Below are 17,657 nucleotides of genomic sequence, written 5' to 3'. Positions count from 1 at the left end.
TGACATTGGCAGAATTTATCCTGAGGTGAAATTTGATCACAATAGTAACTAATCGGCTGTCAGCGAACATGTCAAGCTAGCGACCGAAGACTACAGGCTTTGGTCTAGGATCAGAGAAGTCTTTTAGGATTTGCAATAATCATAGAAAATCATACAGTATTCACCCGGCTTTATTAGAATCAAGCAAACAATGGATTCTAAACGCACCTCCACTTTCATGCCTCTGTAAAAACGATTCATTCAAATAATGACTTGATTACATGTCTTCTACAATGAGCATTTCCTCAATGAAATGGTAAATAGGTATTTTTTTAGGATTTAAAATAATAATTTAAAAAAATGTTTAGGTGGTGTAACTGTCCAGAGATTATGAATTAAAAACAAATCTTAATAAAAGGCTGAAATTATTGAAAAAAATAAATGTCGGCAATTGGCAGTTTGGCAATAGAGAATTCATTCTTTAAAAAGATAAGCAGTGAGCCAATTTTGTTTTGAAATATTGGTAATATTTAATAATAATGGTATTTTTCAATGTATTAAACTAGCATGGATACAAATGCTACATTTCTAAGAAACTGACACAAGATTTTTCAAAGATTTACGTACTTTTTATCACCTCAGATATCATTATTTAACATTGACCCACATATCAAATCCATACTCTGACTAGAAAAAGGACCAAATCAATAGAAAACAGTTAAATAAAACAGAATTATTTACGTTTAGCAAATCATTAAAAATATACAGGTACCATTAGGTGAGTGGGCGGTAGGGGCGTGGCCAGTTCTCGGGCAACCGCAACCTGTCAATCATACTCTGTGGCGGGAGCAAAAAACGAGTGTCAGTGAGGACGCCGAGGCTATGATTGCCTTACTTTCCCTATTACTGTTACAGGCGTCGTGTGTTGCGTTTGGACAAAAAACCCACAGTAAACGCATAGTGTGATCTGACAAAAGCTCACAGAAGTTAAGTAACCGCAAAATATGGCCGTGTGAGTTGACAGAATCGTTTTTTACACTTATTCAGTCGGTTTTACACTTATTCGACGCCAGTCACCTAACCAAAGAGACACCTGCCGCTGAAGACCTAGGCTACTCTCCTTTTTGTCTCAACCGTTCACCGTACCATTTTTCTTCTCTTGTGAAGGATTTTGTCTCAGAAAGGAATTATTCAGTTGTTTCAGTAAATTCCAACAGACCTGCTCAGGATGCATTGGATGAGCGCCTCTTTGCCATGGAGTTGCATTCGGGAAAGCGCGAAGCTCTGTGACTGAACAAACTAGCCGTACTGCGGCACGGCTTCGCAAAATCAACGCTTTGCGACCGTCTGTCCACTTGCTGAGTCGCAGGAATGTTGTAAAAGCCGCTAGTTTTGCGTGGGACTGGGGGACTGAGAGTCGAAGAAGGCGAAGAGACCACAGCAGGTGCACGCGAACGCAGGAATATTATAATGGCTCTCGCGGCGGTTTCTCTCTACCTCCTCGCGCTTGCCTGGGCGAACTTGCGCCCGGTCCACGGGAACAACCGTCACGCCGTGTACTGGAACAGCTCAAACATCCAGTAAGTGGGTTCATAAGTTTCCTACATCGGGATGTGGGGAGATTTAGGTCCCGTGCGACGGTTAACACGGAGAGACCGAGGGAGAAAAAATAGGCGAATCTCACGAATACATGTCCGGGACAAGATTTTCTTCCCCCTTAAAGCTTATTTAAGCACAGTTGAGATTTTGTTTAATATGACTTTTATGGCAATTAAGATCATTTTCATCCTAGATTTTAATTTGACCGGATTTATCTGTCACACAATTCTTGCAATAGCCTACAAATAGAAATAAAAAAAAATCAACCAATTGATTTATTTATAATGATTTTTGGGGTGATGCATAACCCGAACATGTTCTTGACAGGTTCCGTGAGATTTATCCGAGAGTTTTGATTTAGGGGACAACTGTCTGGTCACGTGCTGTACATTTCGACTCGCGCGCTGAGGAAGTTGATGAAGTGGCTCCTGATTGAGACATGTTTACTCCAGCCTCCAGACTGATTTATTTCTTTTACTATCACAGGACTTGATTGTGTGGATTGTGTGCTGACAGGTGATCATTCACATTACCTGACAGCCGAGACTGGATGGCTAAATAATCTGAGAGGAAAAACAGTATGGTGCTTTTCTTCACTTTTTTTTTTTTTTTTAATCTCTCCACAGATCTTTTTTTTCTCTTCTCCCCTGCTGCCCTGTTCCCTTGTCTAGAAGAGCTTCTGTACTGTAGCCTTTCTTCAGTTTAATTTCTTTTGTCTGTAATTACAAGACCTGTAGTGGTGATGAATGAGAAGTCCTGTGCCTTTAGTGTTATTATCTTAAGATTAATCACATTTATCTCTCCTCTGATAAAAGGGAGGGCGAGTAGCTCCTCCCTTTCCCCCCTCCTCATGTCTATTTGTATTCATCTCATCCACTTATCTCCTGGCTATATTCTGCTTACCCGCTCTCTTCTCGTCTTATGTATCACTTTCAGTGGTCTCTTTTTTTTGCCGTATTCCCCTCTTTCATCTTAGTATTGATATGCATCCCTATATGTGATGGAAATATTTCTCATATTTAAACTGGGGGTCAGAGTATGTGGCATGAATGTCAGCGAGCATTGCACTCCGAACATGGTTTCAGCATTACTCGAAAACCTCTAGAGCAAACTATGGGCCCAACAAGCACCAGCTGCAGCAATTAAGTGTGTAAGAGAGTTTGTGTATGTGTGTGTGTGTTTGTGTGTAGAAAAGATGAGAAGAGCCTCATTAATACCCAGGTCCTCATTATCTTAACCGCAGCATCTTCAAAGTGCACAACAGTCGCACGTTTCCCTGTGTGTCACAGTCTGTTGATGCTGTTATCTATTACCTTTAATTATCCTTTGTGTTTGAACGCAACTTTTGGTTAGATGTCTACTGATTTCTGCTTATCTTTATTCATACAGCTAGATAAAAAGTGGGCTGTGTAAAATAATTAATACGTTCATTTTGTTGCATCGGTAGTGTTAATTATGTTTAAATTATGATATATGTGACCCTGGACCACAAAACCAGTCATAAGGGTCACTTTTTTGAAATTGAGATTTGTATACATCATCTGAAAGCTGAATAAATAAGCTTTCAGTAAGCAATCATTTCCATTGATGTGTGGTTTGTTAGGATAGTACAATATTTGATACAACTATTTGAAAATCTGGAATCGGAGGGTGCAAAAAAAAATTAAATATTGAGAAAATCGCCTTTAAAGTTGTCCAAATTAAGTCCGTAGCAACGTATATTACTAATAATAATGCATTTTTGATATATTTACTGTAGGAAATGTACAAAATATCTTCATGGAATTAGATTTTTACTTAATATCCTATAATAAAATCGATGATTTTGAGTATAAATATACAACAAATATACCCGTGCGACTTATGACTGGTTTTGTGGTCCAGGGTCACATATATGCAGTCAAGAATAGTGAAAGGTTTGTGTATATATGTTAGGTATGAAAAAAAAATTGCGAAATATACTTTGAGACAGGGCTGTAACCACCATACATTGAGATTGAGGGGGGCAAGTCCCCCCGAATAATTAGAAATGGCCAAATTGCCCCCCCCAATATTTGATATGGTTGATGCTGCACCATTACACACTCCATTTGTTGCAAAGATGACAAAAGTAAAATGTTAAATTTTTAGGTTGGTCTGCCTCAGCGGTCTAACAGCGCTCGTCACTGTCAGAATGAGTGAGATGGCCAATCAAATCAAAGAAGGCGGGGCTTACTGTTAGTGCGAATTCCAACACGAAACTTTAGTTATAGCAGTGAAAGAGTGCGTCTTAAAGCTACACTGTGTGATATTTCCCCCCATCTAGCGGTTAAAAGGTATATGACCATCCAGTGAATATTAGTTTCTCTTCCTCTCAATTCCGATTTCGTTTTAAATCCTACGGTGGTCGATTTAGTCCAAGATTAATATGTCTTCCAGTTCGACCTCGTCCACATTCGACACGGTGCCTTCGAGTGTTAAAACGTGAAAGGCGAAGCTTGAATTCACGGGTATGTCCCTCTTTGGCTGATGTACTTTCAAGATGGAGGGGCAACATGGCGACCCGCATTCGAACCCATTACCCGTATGTATTTTCAATGGCATATTATAAACTTACGAGAATACTTTATTACTTGAAAGAAGTAAATATACAGTAATGAGTACATATATTTTTTGAAAGAACTAAGTGTTTTTAGCTAAGAATAAACTAAAAAAGTTACACAGTGTAGCTTCAAGATGTAAGTAGCTAAACATTTAATATTTAAACACTGTTTACGATAAAAACATTCAGTGACCAACAGTAATTTTGAGTTATTGACGAAAATATGACATTTATGTCAATCATCATAACTGAATTTGATGTTTCAAGAAACGTTTTACATTATTACATACTAGGTAGACGAAAATAAGAGTGAATGTATGCATATTTTAAAACATATTATTTACTTCATAACTACAATAGAACTGGAACTTGTAACTTTTACCGCTCATATTTCTTTTTCTTTATTACCTTAAAGCTGCAGTCCGTAACTTTTTGCACTCTAGCGGTTAATGAACAGAACTGCATGCGTCTTGCGGAAGAACATTGCAGCCGGAGCTACTTCTCTCTGTTTATGTCTATGGCGAGTCACGCAGGGACTGTGCTCCTCCGCAGCGGTTCCTATCCGACCGGTCTGAAATAGTCCCAATATAAACACTTATTATAAGTGTGCCATGATGATTCAGAGTAAGACAAAAACACGGTTTGAAAAATGGATTCATGTTCTCATTATATAATTTTTGTAAATCTTGAACACAAAAAAAGTTACGGACAGCAAATTTAAATCCCTTTTAATCCTTTAATAATTTAATTCCTTTAATTAAACCAATAAGACCAATACCCCCCCAATGTCTAAGACATGGTTACGGCCATAAAACTAGTATGTTTTGCGCGCTTGTTGTGTATTCACGTTTCTAAGAGTTGTGTGTGTTCAGAACTCTGTCAGGGTGTTTGTACCTACACGTCTCTGTTAGTACAGAGTCTATTTCTACTCCCACACTGGGAGAAGATCTGTAAAATAATGCGTAAACTGACCCAGATTGCAGGTAGCCGAGGAACTCTCTAAGGCCTTACGGCATGAATACTGATCCCAGATCAGTCCTGAGAGGCTTAAAGCTTCGGGCCACACACTACTCAGAAGCGCATGCAGGCATGGTACAAACTGGAGCAACAATCTCCCAACCAACCGGTTCCCATGAGCCCCTCAAGGGCATGAGAGTGTTTATGGCCCAGTGGGTTGTCACCGTTCTAGGTGAGACCCTCCTTTTGCTCTATCTGCTTGGTCCAGCTGAGGTTGACAAGTTAGAGATGGAGCCGGTAGAGCACTTTATGTGGGCTAACGTATCCGGGATCACTCCGCATCCTGGCACTCGCATTGCTGAGACAGATAAAAGAGCAGACTGATAAAAGCGCTTTCATAGATGCAGCGAGAAAACCTTGCTCACGGAGTCTGTTTGAAATTTCACTGTAAAGTCAAGTGAATAGAGGATCATCAATCATGTGAGATGATGTGCCTGTGGAAAATGCCAAATCTGGAAGAAGTCAGAAAGAACGCGACTGCCGGTGTAATATGACAGAAATTTGCATGGGGTGCTTCAGATATGTGTAAACAACTGAAGCGAACATGTATAGGGTGTTGATTCGGATGGCGAGGATGAGTCAGTAGCACACGGCTGGGCTTTGATTGCATCTGCACGGCCCCATTAGAGGCAACGCTCTCAGCTTCTGCTGGCACTGGCACTGCAACCCAAGCTCATTACAGCTGTCCCAGCTAATGGAACACACACTCGCACACAAAGTCATTTAGTCGCGTTCTGTCCAACGCACACGCAAAGTCCCTTGCAAACAAGTATGCATACTAATGCACTTTATGCGGCTCAACTGACTTATACGCCGAATGAGAAGAACATCCGTGCTCTCGAGTGACAGGAAAAATCCAACCTTTTTCACACACATTAAATCATTGCGGCTCCTAGGTTCTCTGCTAATTAGCAAAGTTTGATGTGGAACATGTGTAGCTGAGCAAGGTGGCCGTAGGGTACATTTCCTGTGGCGCCGTGGCCTCTTGCACCCAGCACCAGGTTGGTGTCATGGCCCAGTATCAGAGCAGGGCCCTTTAATTGGTCAGCCTCTGTCAACATGATGATAACAAACGAGAGCCCTGCTTTCAGACCGCACTCAGAGCTCTAGGCTAGGCAGCAGTGAAGGGCTTATGTAAGGGGAGATTTACCTTCGGAGAAAGACTAAATGAAATGTAATATGTGCTGAAGGAACGAACATACAGGCTGCATAACTGCGACCTTTAAGAGCTGGGTCAAATGAATTTGAAGCTAGCTTGTAGTTCATTTATTCCCACTTGTGGCGTGTTGCTGAATTAAATTTTTGTTCCTGTAATTGTTTACCCCTGAAGTAGCTCCGTGAGACTTGATGAGTTGATTGTTCCTGCTTTCTCGTTCTTCGTTTAGGGGTAAAATGAAGTTCGAAATACGTGAGCAAACGTCTTGCGCCGCCCACGCTGCTGAGAGCGACGTTTAGATGAATATGTAAATATGTGCTGCGCACTTTCCTCTCAATAACAAAATAAACACAACAAAATGGTGAAAACAGCAAGCATTTTTTGATAAAGCGTCTGATCATCATAGCAATGTGGATATGTTTGCACAAGCTCTGCAATTCGGCACTCTAGTAAGTCAAATCATGTTTATTTATAGCACTTTATACAATAGATTGTTTGGGGGGGGGGGGGGGGGGGGTTCACACACAGTTTCTGTCAATCTCATGTCAATCTTGAGTACCTATAGAGTTATAGAGTAATTTTACATCCTTCGTATCTCCAAAAAGTCTTTAGTTTTATCATATTTATAATAGACAGATATCACAGAGCGGCTGGAGGCGTATCGTGCTAAAGAGTCCTGTTCATGTTGTTTATTTGATAGCCAACAACACACATACAGACATTTGAAGCAGTTTTACTCACCACCTGCGGTTCCAACGCATGACCGTGAACCTTTATCGTTTGGACCGTGCCATCTTTCAGCATTAGACGATCTGCAAATCCGGAGTTGAACTGGGCTTTGTTTATGAAACAATCATCGCCGAAATGCAGGGAACAAATAAAAAAACGTGCGCAACTCCGTTGCTGCTCCGGAAAAACAAACTCCATCCACTGTCCCCTTAACGCTGGGTTCTTTGGGAAGCTCCCTTGAGTGTACAAAATCAAAATTGATATTATATTTTTGAACATAAAATATTAAATTAATCCAGTGACCCTGAAAAGTATTTAGACACTTTTTTTAATTAACAAAAATGTATTAAAAATAAATATCAATATATAGTTACATGTCAAACCATTTTTTTTTAGGAAAATAGTAGGGATGCACGATATTTGATTTTTGCCTATATCCGATATGCCGATATTTTTCAACTCATTTTGGCCGATACCGATACACGTTTATTTTTTCCCTTTGTTTGGAAACCAAATATTAAAATTAAATGAAGACCAAAATATTTGGATACTTTAAGGATGTCATTACATCAGTGAAACTTGTTTATAGTCAATGCGATGAATGACACCTGTGCTAAAACACCTGTTTGAAGAGAAACTTGACATAAAAAAAAGTCTTGACATCAGTTGCTTTAAAGTGGCAAGAGAAAATATTGCACATTTTGAATAAATTGTAGCTGCTTTGGATAAGCGTCTGCTAAATCAGTGGTTCTGATTTCCAGTCCTGATCACAAACAAGTTGATGATTCAAATCAGGTGTGTAAATAAATGAGGGAGAAATACACATTATGCAGTGCTATGGGTCCCCAGAACTGTTGAGCACAATTATTTCATAATTGTTTTATTTTTTTGATTATTCACTTGAAAGCAATTGATTGGTCTTAACTTGTAAGTGTTAGACTACTGCCACAGACATTATTAGCAGTGAATGTATTTGAGCATGTAATTGTGGTATGATTACGATTTTTTTTTTCAAAGCACACATTTTAGAGGTGACACTATGATGATGCTACCATTATGGATTGTTTGTTTTGTATTAGACCAGACCAGATGTATTCTTCTATTCAACTAGATGAAACAGGACTAGTGGGTGGGAAAACCAGCGGGAAAGACTAGGAAAGTTTTTATTTAGTGCACAATCTTCTGTGCTACAGAGCAAATTATCATCTTGACAAATGGCTTCCCTGGGAAATGGAGGCATTGGGTGGAGTGATCAATGACCAGCCGAGCAGGAGGCTTCCTCCTGCAGCTCATTACAGTCACATATATCCTATTAATGAAAAAAAAAAAAAAACCCAGACAAAACTCACTGAGAAAAACAAGGTCACATGCAGAGTACAGTTGCTGACAACAAAAAATGTCCGCTCTGGTAAGCAATGCATAGGAGCACTTGTGTTATTCTATGGCTTTCTTGAATAATTTGAATGCTTTAATATATTTTTTTTAGATTCCAATTTGATTGAATGCTTTCCTTCTTTACAATACCCTCAGATACAGCAGGGTTTTTCCTGGGTCAAAAATGGTCTTCGGTGGTGGCTGACAGACATGGTCATCCATACACACACACGCACAGTAAAAAAGTACCCTACCCACGTGATCTGCAAGCGCAATACTGACAGTAAATTTTAAATAAATTCTAAGAAAGTTTGTAATTTTTGCTTATCTTATTTTGATACCTTATTTTTACACTATTTACAGATAGTTGTTTTGGTATATAATCACATCAATATTAAAAAGTAATATTAAAAATTAACAAATAGCCTAATTTTCTGCCATATACAATTTCATAAAATTATCAGCTAGCTAATAACAACTTTGTTCTGGGGTTCACCTCACTCCAGTCTAAACTAAATGATTTATAGGCTATTTATTTTACTACACATTGTGAACATAAATAAGCATAAAGACTGTGGATAATTAAAACTAACTCTTACACCCACTCTTGCTAAATTGTGTAAGCACACTTGTGTTCTCATTTCAGATGTGTTCAGAGTAAATTATTAAACTGATTCATGAGTTTATTGTTGGACAGATCAGTTGTTCTAACCAGTCGTTAAAATGATTCGGTTCAAAGGAGTCATTAGGTCGCGAATCGGACATTAGCAGATGCGTTGTGTACGAATCCCGTCTGTTAGAACATCGCAAAAGATTTGTCAACACACAGAAAACACTTCATAACCCGATAGGATTTTTTTCAGGTTTATTGAAAGTATGGTTTATGTCAGCTGGTCAGAGAAGAGTCAACATTTTTGAGCGCAATTCACACCCAGCGGTAATTAAAGGAAAACATCGTCTGATAGCGCCACGTGCAACATGGATTCGGTCTTCCGACTTTTTGATTTTGATTAACGTAATATGTGAAATATTAGAAAGCTAAGAATGCTTATTTTGAAGACAGAGAGCGTGTGAGCGGGGGAGGAGCTCTCTGGTCGTTCTCTCTGTCAGTCAGTTAACGCAAGTGCAGCAGTCTTCTATTCTACATTACTCATAAATCACAATAACTGATCAAATAAGGCTTTGGCGGGACAACAATTTGTTTTGGCGGCCGCCAAAAATGTTCAATGTAGGAAAAACCCTGTACAGGTTTCAGTATAGGCCAGGAAAGAGGACAACAGTTAGTAAAAGGTTTTAGTAGGATGGGCATTTTTCAAAAATATTGTATTCAAATATTTGGGTTCATAATTGTTTTTCATTAAGCTTAGGATTTATCATGGATTCACTGCATTTATGGCCAGCAAAGCATCATGTAGCAAAAAATTCCAATAGTATTTTTATTTTTTGAATAATTATTACAGATAGAATATTTGAATATTCAACTATTTGTGCACACGCCTAGTTTACCAATGTTCATTTGTCATTTTGACTACATTAGTTCCGGACAGATAAATCAGCTGCAGTGGGACGTTGGCCGATTGAACAAGTTCTCTCTGTGCTATTTTATATTGTTGGTCAATTTGTATCAGATGCACACTTAGTCCAAGTTGAGTTAAAATTGTTACATTTTAAAAGCATGTCTCACGATCTCTCCATGTCATCCATTTCATTAGTTGTACTTCATTAACTATTTAGCTGTTGTTGCATCTCTCTCCAAATTGAGTCTTTGAGGCTTTGACCATCCCAGACTGAAAGCCACCATGTAGAGTGTCGATGTACTGAAAAATATCACCATAATCAATCCAGTGTTTGATAATAAGGACTGCCCGATGGCCCAGGCCAGCATGAACGACACGGAGACACGGGGTGCTGCATCGTCACCAAAATGTAACAGGGCTGGTTGTAACTTTGAGGCCACTCTGTCTGTGCGGCTGTGCACCGGGGAAAAGTTCCTGTGGTCGAGAGAGAAAGGTCACCGAGATAGTGACCTTTTAACTTCTGCAGAGGTCACACCTCTCTGACCAATGAGAAAGGTGTCATTTTCAAGTGGGAAAGGTTTCTTTGTTTGGGAGCTGACACATTTTCATGATCAGAGTAGGGCTGGGCGATATGACGATATTATGGCATATCGACGATGTCTCGCAAATATCTCGATGTCGATAACAGTCAGTGTTATCAGACGATAATTCACAGTATCATAAAAATGACGACTGATAAACTCTCAGGACATTGCGTTGCCAAATACATTATAAATAGCTTAGTACTTACCTTTTTAGTGTTTTTGATGCATAGCTACAGTAGCCTATATGTGTTAAAGCAAAACATTGAAGTATATGGATAAGATGTTGGTTGTGGTTGTGCGCAAAGAGAAGCACGTTACAAATTAACGAGACATAGGTTGGCTTGACTAAATGTTTTAAACAGCTCTAAAAATATTATTGGCTATTAAATTATAAATAGAATAGCCTATTAATAATACAAATATTAATCAAACATGTAAACCTGGAACATTTAACCTGGAACATTTAAAATACTAACGCTAAAAATAAAAGGAGAGAGCGAAACCTTTGAAAAAAAAAAAAATATTCAGGACACAATGCGAACGATATTCAATCATTTAGACAAATTGCTTTTATCAGTAACATATTCAAAACGTTTTTTAAAAAAATCAAAATATGGGTAAACAAACATCACCTTAAAACAACTTTATGCAGGTGATCTGTAAAACACCGTAAATGTGGTTTACCCAGCATGTCTTAACAGTTGCATATGAAAATCATAAATGCATTTTTTAAAATCATCAGTAAAATCTTCAAAAAACTAAATCATCATTCAAAATTAAAACAATTGATTTTTTTTTTAATTAGACACCTTAATAATAAAATATAATCTAAACACAACGTTATTTAATTGTCTTAGCAGTTGCCATGCATTTTAAAAAAAATCATTAAAATCATAAAAAATCTAAATTATCATTCAAAATTAAAACAAATATGTTTTCATTTTTTAAAAATACATTAGGCTAGTTCTCAGAAATAAAATATAATCTAAACACCACGTTATTTAATTGAACCTATGCATTTATAAAACATTAACGCAACAATCTAATGCAGGTTTCTAGACACATAATTTTGCATGATTTTGCTTAGAAAGCCCTTCTTTAATGTGAATTTCGTTTTGTATAAATTGTATCTTAATTTTAATCAACGTTTAATCAGTTAATTGCCTGGATTTAATAAATAAGAAGCAAATAGTCTAAAGCAGACAATAATTGCGGGAGCGATCACATGCTTTGCGCATGAACTTGAGCGTGTCTCAAATAAACCCAAACTCAGCAGCTACTTGTCTCACAAACATGAGAAATATGTTTATATAAAGCTTGAAATGTCCACTTTTAAACGTAACGAAAATAGTCCAGCAATGCGCAGTGTTCAATAGTGGCAACGATATGCGTCCGTTCATTCACTCTTGTCAAAGACGCATCCGTTTACAAACCAATCAATGTCCCACATAGATGAAGACGAGTGGACGCAAGTGTGTCATGTTAAGTTCTTCGCTCGAATAATTGCAATGTGAAACCAAACCAAAACTAACCGAATGTATAAAATGTATCAAAACATGAACTTCGGTTCGGACCTTGGTGCGGACTTTCAGGTGTGAAAACGCCCTACACTCTCCAAGAGCTATCTGCCAAATAATCTGCTGTGTGGCTCTCAGGCACATAAATCGTTCCGAGGCAGTTTGATTGTAGTACCCAGTTTTTGTCTATGTAATGAGCAGTAATTGACATGTAAGGTGTCATCGTATTGCTGCTCGACCACATATCCGTCGTAAGAGCGACGTAATCCGCGCTACTGATGTTAGTCATAAGCTCAGTTTTCTCTGTATTATACAGCTCTGGAATAGCTGTTCTTGAGAAATAATTCCGACTGGGTACTTCATACTGCCGGTCAAAAGTTTGAAGCATGGACCGGAATTCTGCCTGGTCCACAAGACTAAGAGGCATCATATCTTTAACCAGAAAACGGGTCACAGCTAGAGTGCACTGTCTCCATTTTAAACTGGATTTATCGTACTTCTTTCCACAAGCGAACGCAGAAGCAATCTGAGTTAAACAAGAACTTTTCCCGCTTTGAGAAGCGGCTGCAGAGCGGGGCTCAAATGAGGCCGCTACACTGGATGGTGTAGCCTATGTGGATATGGCAGCGGAGATTAGTGGGCTGCGCATCTTTAACCTTTACTTTTTTTTGCACAGCCTGCAGATAGCCTCTGTTGGATCCGCTGGTTCTCCATTTGCATTTGGTTTTAAATCCATAATACTGCCAAATTACCGGTGTGCATCTTTTCTTTGATATTAAGCCGTTGTCCTCCATTTTATGCCTGGAAAATTTTGACACGGACATGAGCAATGGCGCGCGTGGGCGAGGTCTGTGCGGAGTAGACGATATTATCAGATATCGCGATATTTTTGAAGGCGATTATCCCCCCCAAAAAATTCACATATCGCCCAGCCCTAGATCAGAGTGAGCTGGCAGTTTGTGCATGATTAATATAACAAGCATACGATACTTGCTATGACGATGTGACGTACACCAATGTGTAAGATATTAAACAAGAGTTATTTTGATATCAAGTCATGATATAGATGAGGTTACGTAGGATCATGTAGCATGCATAAGTGTTATTGACATTATGCCAGAGCTGTCTGCCATTGTCTGTGATGTTTGTATACTGTAATATTTACCAGTAAATAGTAGGCTACTAGCTACTAAACTGGAATTTTGGTACCGTGACATCCCTAGTGTGCGGTAAATTAAGGGCACACATGATTCATATTTAAATTTTAGAAAAATTGTAATATTCACAGACACTAGTCTATATCTCCAGATGCGTTCTCAGGTACCGAAATTTGGCACCGATTGATTTAATGTGAATCGGTACTCTGTAGTACCGACGTAATTCGGTCGGTGCCCTTAAAAGTACAGAGTTCGGTAACCAACCCTAGTAATAATACACACAATGTCCTGGGCATATGCTTGTGAACCACCGACCCGACCAGCATCATAAGCCTGAGTAGATTGTAAAACCATTGCCACCAATGCTCTATACGATCAACTTAGCTCGCAATGCTTTTGAGAAAAGCAGCCCAGGCCAGTAGAAAAAATCCTTAGCATTGAGTCCTGCAACAGAGTCCTGCACGGGTGCGGGTGACCCGCGAATATTGCTGAAACGAGTGAAAAACATCCTCACTGTGTCGGATACGGGTGCAGGTCGGGTCGGACAAGGGAGAAACACGGGTTTTAAACAGTCACATGCAAACGAATATATATAAAAATATATGCATGTATATTGTAGATGTGTTTCACATCTACAAAAATAGGCCTTGCCTGTATTTCAAGTTGATAAAATAATTTCAAATCCATATCAGTTTATTTGTGGCCGCGCGGCGCACGCGCGCCCCTGCCTGCACTGCAGTAGTTGAGCTAGATCCTGAGGAGTTGAAGAAAAGATCGTATATTGGATAGCTGCAAATGTGGAACTTCATCGCTGAGGAAGCATGCAGATAACTGTGGTAACAAACCAAGCACAGTTCTATCGAACAGTATTTTTCAAAAGGGGACAGACCTGAATGTGCCTCGTAGAGATGATAAGGACACATGACCATGTTTGACGGTGAAGTTGTACTTGTGTTATCTTCAGTATGCTGGCAATAAACATTTTTGTAAGTGTGTATATAATGTGATATGCTAAACTGATTTTATTGCGGGTCAGGTGTCAGTTCTATTTTAAGCGGTTCGGGTCGGGTGCAGATTTTAATTAGTGCTGTTATCGGAAATCGGGTCAGATGCGGTTTTTAGCACTGCGGGTGCGGATTTACAAAATCGGACCCGTGCAGGACTTTAAAAAAAAAAATTATGAAATTGTACAATTATTATTTTCTTGGTTTATCATTGATGTCACAATATGTGGGTGCTTATGTTTATTTGTAAGGATTGCTTTTGTTGTTGAATACTGTGATTTGAGATTTAAATGATGTAACTTTGATTTAACATATGTAATATCAAAAAGGTATGTGTATTGTTATGCCCTCGAATGTCTTACTTGGATGTAAAAAAAAAAGAAGAATGTAATGAATTCAAACCCTGGCTCCTCTAGTCAGTCCTCATGCCAAGGGACTTAATTTGTGCAGGTAGATAAAATCTATTTCAGTCTTTGAGCATTTTTTTTTTTTGCCCAAGAACAAGAGGAAAGTCAGTTATCGATGGAACGGAACAAGGAATAAAAATATTACTGGAGCAAGGAATTATTCAAAAGGTGTTAAAAGAAACCGAGACTGGCAAATTAATTAACACAAAGAAATTAGGAGCAACAGTGAAGATTAGAAAATTAATTGGAAATGGGGGCTAGAGAATGTGACGTTTAGAGGTATTTTTCTCCTGGAAAAGAAGGTTAAATTGAGGATTGTTATTGAACCACATGGTTTTAGTCATTTGGATTGATGCACTGAGGCAAGCGAGCATGTGTTGTGCTAGTCTGTCGCCGTTATGCGGTGGCTACGCTCTCAAGAAAAGAAGAAGACAAGTGGATTTGCCAGCTGATTACATGCAAGGCTGTCCATCTGGCTTGGCGTGATGGCAAATTCTCTCAGATTCTGCATATCAAATGTATTCCAGCATGCAGTATTCAGTCATTCATTGCCAATGAATTACTACGGACACAGAGGAAGTAGGAAAGGCATATTTTTGAAATTTGTAGGTTTGTGTGTGTACCAGTCATGTTTTCATTGTTTCTCTTGATTCCTAAAAATCCCAATCAGTCGCAATGCTAATCGATGTGTGATGTACTTGAGTGAATCTTTAATAGCTGGAAGCGCGATAACCTGTTTTCCCATTGCTCCCAAAAAGGCTGGATCCTTCCTGTAGAAATGACACATCTGTGCCTAACATCCCCCTGGTCTTGTGCCTACTGCATACATAAAGAGAAAGCCTGCCTCTGCTGTCTGAAGGAGCATACGCAGAGCGGCTGGGTGGATGTATGTGTCCGACCTGTTCCTTCTCTTTATTTTCAGCATGGAGGATGACAGTTCGTAAGGACCTCGGTGAATTCCCTGCCACGGTGTGACTCATGCCTACAGCCTTTGCCAAGTAAAACCAATGGCTTGCTGCGTAATTTCTCTGCGTTCCCCTGGGGAAGTCAGATTGAGGAAAGGGAAGGTGATCGATCCGAGCTGAATGCAGGAAGGGCCTCCAGCCTCCAAATAAATATATAACCATTAAATACGAGGCGTTCGGTGCCTGAAGAACATTCGATTTCGGGCCTTGTGATAATCAATGCGCAAATTCATTTTTGCTTGAATGTGACAGCGTGTGAGAAATACCAATTAGAATTGAGTGCGGAGTGGGAAGAGAGGAGGAATTGATTTGAATTTGAGAGGAGAGGGTGTAAAGCTTGACTCTCTCAAACACTCTTCCCGGAGGTCACCCCCTTCAGACACCTAAGGAACAAAAAGTGAGAATGCATGAGAGATGGAAAGCTGAAAATGATGGTCAAATGAAAGTCATCGATGGGGTGGAACATTTGGTCATCATGGGTCAGTGGAAGTATAAGGTTTTATGAGGGCCTCATTTCCATTTTCCACGGATTTGTTCAGGTCCTTAATCTTAAGTATTACGGTAAATTCAGTGCATAACCTGTCCTGCAATGGTGCTATGGACATGGATGATACCTGAAATCATGCTGTTCCTAAGTGATCTAAAATTGTTGTGTGTTGGAAACTTGCCAACCTTATAGCAATGCCCCGCAACCACCCAGAGCATCTGTGCATTGAGGTTTTGTGAGTTTTGCACAGGCAAGCACTTTGCATTTTCTTCAATATTAAAAACTAGTTTAGTTCTCATTTTCATTAGCATCTTTTTCCAGTTGCCATTACTTATGCAATTACTGGTGAAAAGTATTACTTTTTTGGGAGTAGAGGATGAAGTTTGACTGAACTTGTGCACCATAAATGTTGGGAAAAACTCTAGTGATAATTTTAAAATTTTTAGGGATGCTCCGATCAGGATTTTTGCTGCCGATACCGAGTACAAATTTCTTGTCATGGTGATCAGCTGATACCGATCCCGATTCCAATGCTTCACTGATTTATAAGCTCTCTGATCACTGTTAACCTTTTTTCAGATAAAAAAAAAACTATAGATGTTGCCTTTATTATATTTTTTGTTACATTTTTATGGTAATTATGTAATGTAATGTAACTATTGTTTTAACAGGGTACATTTTAATATGCCTTTTAAATGGGGTTTCTGCATAACACTGCATATCAGGATACTTAATAGGGCTGTATTTTCTCTGTTTTCCTATTTGGATAAAAAAAAAATTATCTGTATTTATTTTAACAATACTTTTATTTCACATCCTGCCCAATGATGTCCTTAAAACAATGTTGATATATTGAAGGCTATAAACAAATACAGTGAATGTAATGTAGGCATGTATTAATAATTTAGTTTTTTGAAAAATGAAAATAAAAACAAAAACAAAAGCATATTAGCCTACATTTGATTACCCAATTATAATGGTCACTTTCATAAAAATATACATACTTGTAGGTTTAAAATTCTACATTTGGCACATTTATTGTCCAACAACAAATATTTTAGAAATATGTATAATTTTCACAATTATTGCGTTCCGTCAGTTTGGCGCGGTAGCGCTCGCGGAAGATTCACATGCAGAAGGCTCGTCGTCTCCTGACAGCAAAATTCTTCCGAACTGCATTCGCCCATCCCTTAGGACCGACTGACCCATGTTCAGCTGCTGTTCACATGGAACCCTTCTCCACTTCTGCCTTCAAAGCTCTTGTTTGAATATTTGCTACTACCTACGCCCTCACGCGATGACGTCATCAAATTGCAATCGTTTCTTGAAGTTAGTGAGTACCGATCGAGTCATAAAATATGATTATCGGCCGATACCGATCTCCAGCCGATCGATCAGAGCATCCCTTGTTATTTTGTAGATCTTTAGATAGTGCCTTTAGATTAATGTAACCCTTAAATGTCCAATATGTAAGATTTTTGGATTAAAATATTAAAAAACCATTAGAACATTGTTATATATTTTGTTGACTTGTGTACTTACGGAAAATTATATATTGTGGCTTTAAATGGACTATTTGCATTG

At 38.7% G+C, this 17,657-nt stretch overlaps 1 protein-coding gene across 1 annotated transcript in view; it reads left to right on the top strand.

The window, feature by feature from the left end:
* Positions 1-811: 811 nt before the first annotated feature.
* Positions 812-17,657, top strand: part of efna3a (ephrin-A3a) — a 148,483-nt gene continuing 131,637 nt past the window's right edge. Inside the window, exon 1 of the mRNA XM_079829152.1 lies at positions 812-1,559. Within this exon, the coding sequence (XP_079685278.1) occupies positions 1,450-1,559 (110 nt within the window). The 5' untranslated portion in view covers positions 812-1,449. The remainder of the gene's footprint in view (positions 1,560-17,657) is intronic.

The sequence above is a fragment of the Gobio gobio genome (genome assembly GCF_949357685.1).
Source record: "Gobio gobio genome assembly, chromosome: 11".
NCBI classification, from domain to species: Eukaryota; Metazoa; Chordata; class Actinopteri; order Cypriniformes; family Gobionidae; genus Gobio; species Gobio gobio.
This window is presented reverse-complemented; position numbering and strand designations above follow the sequence as displayed.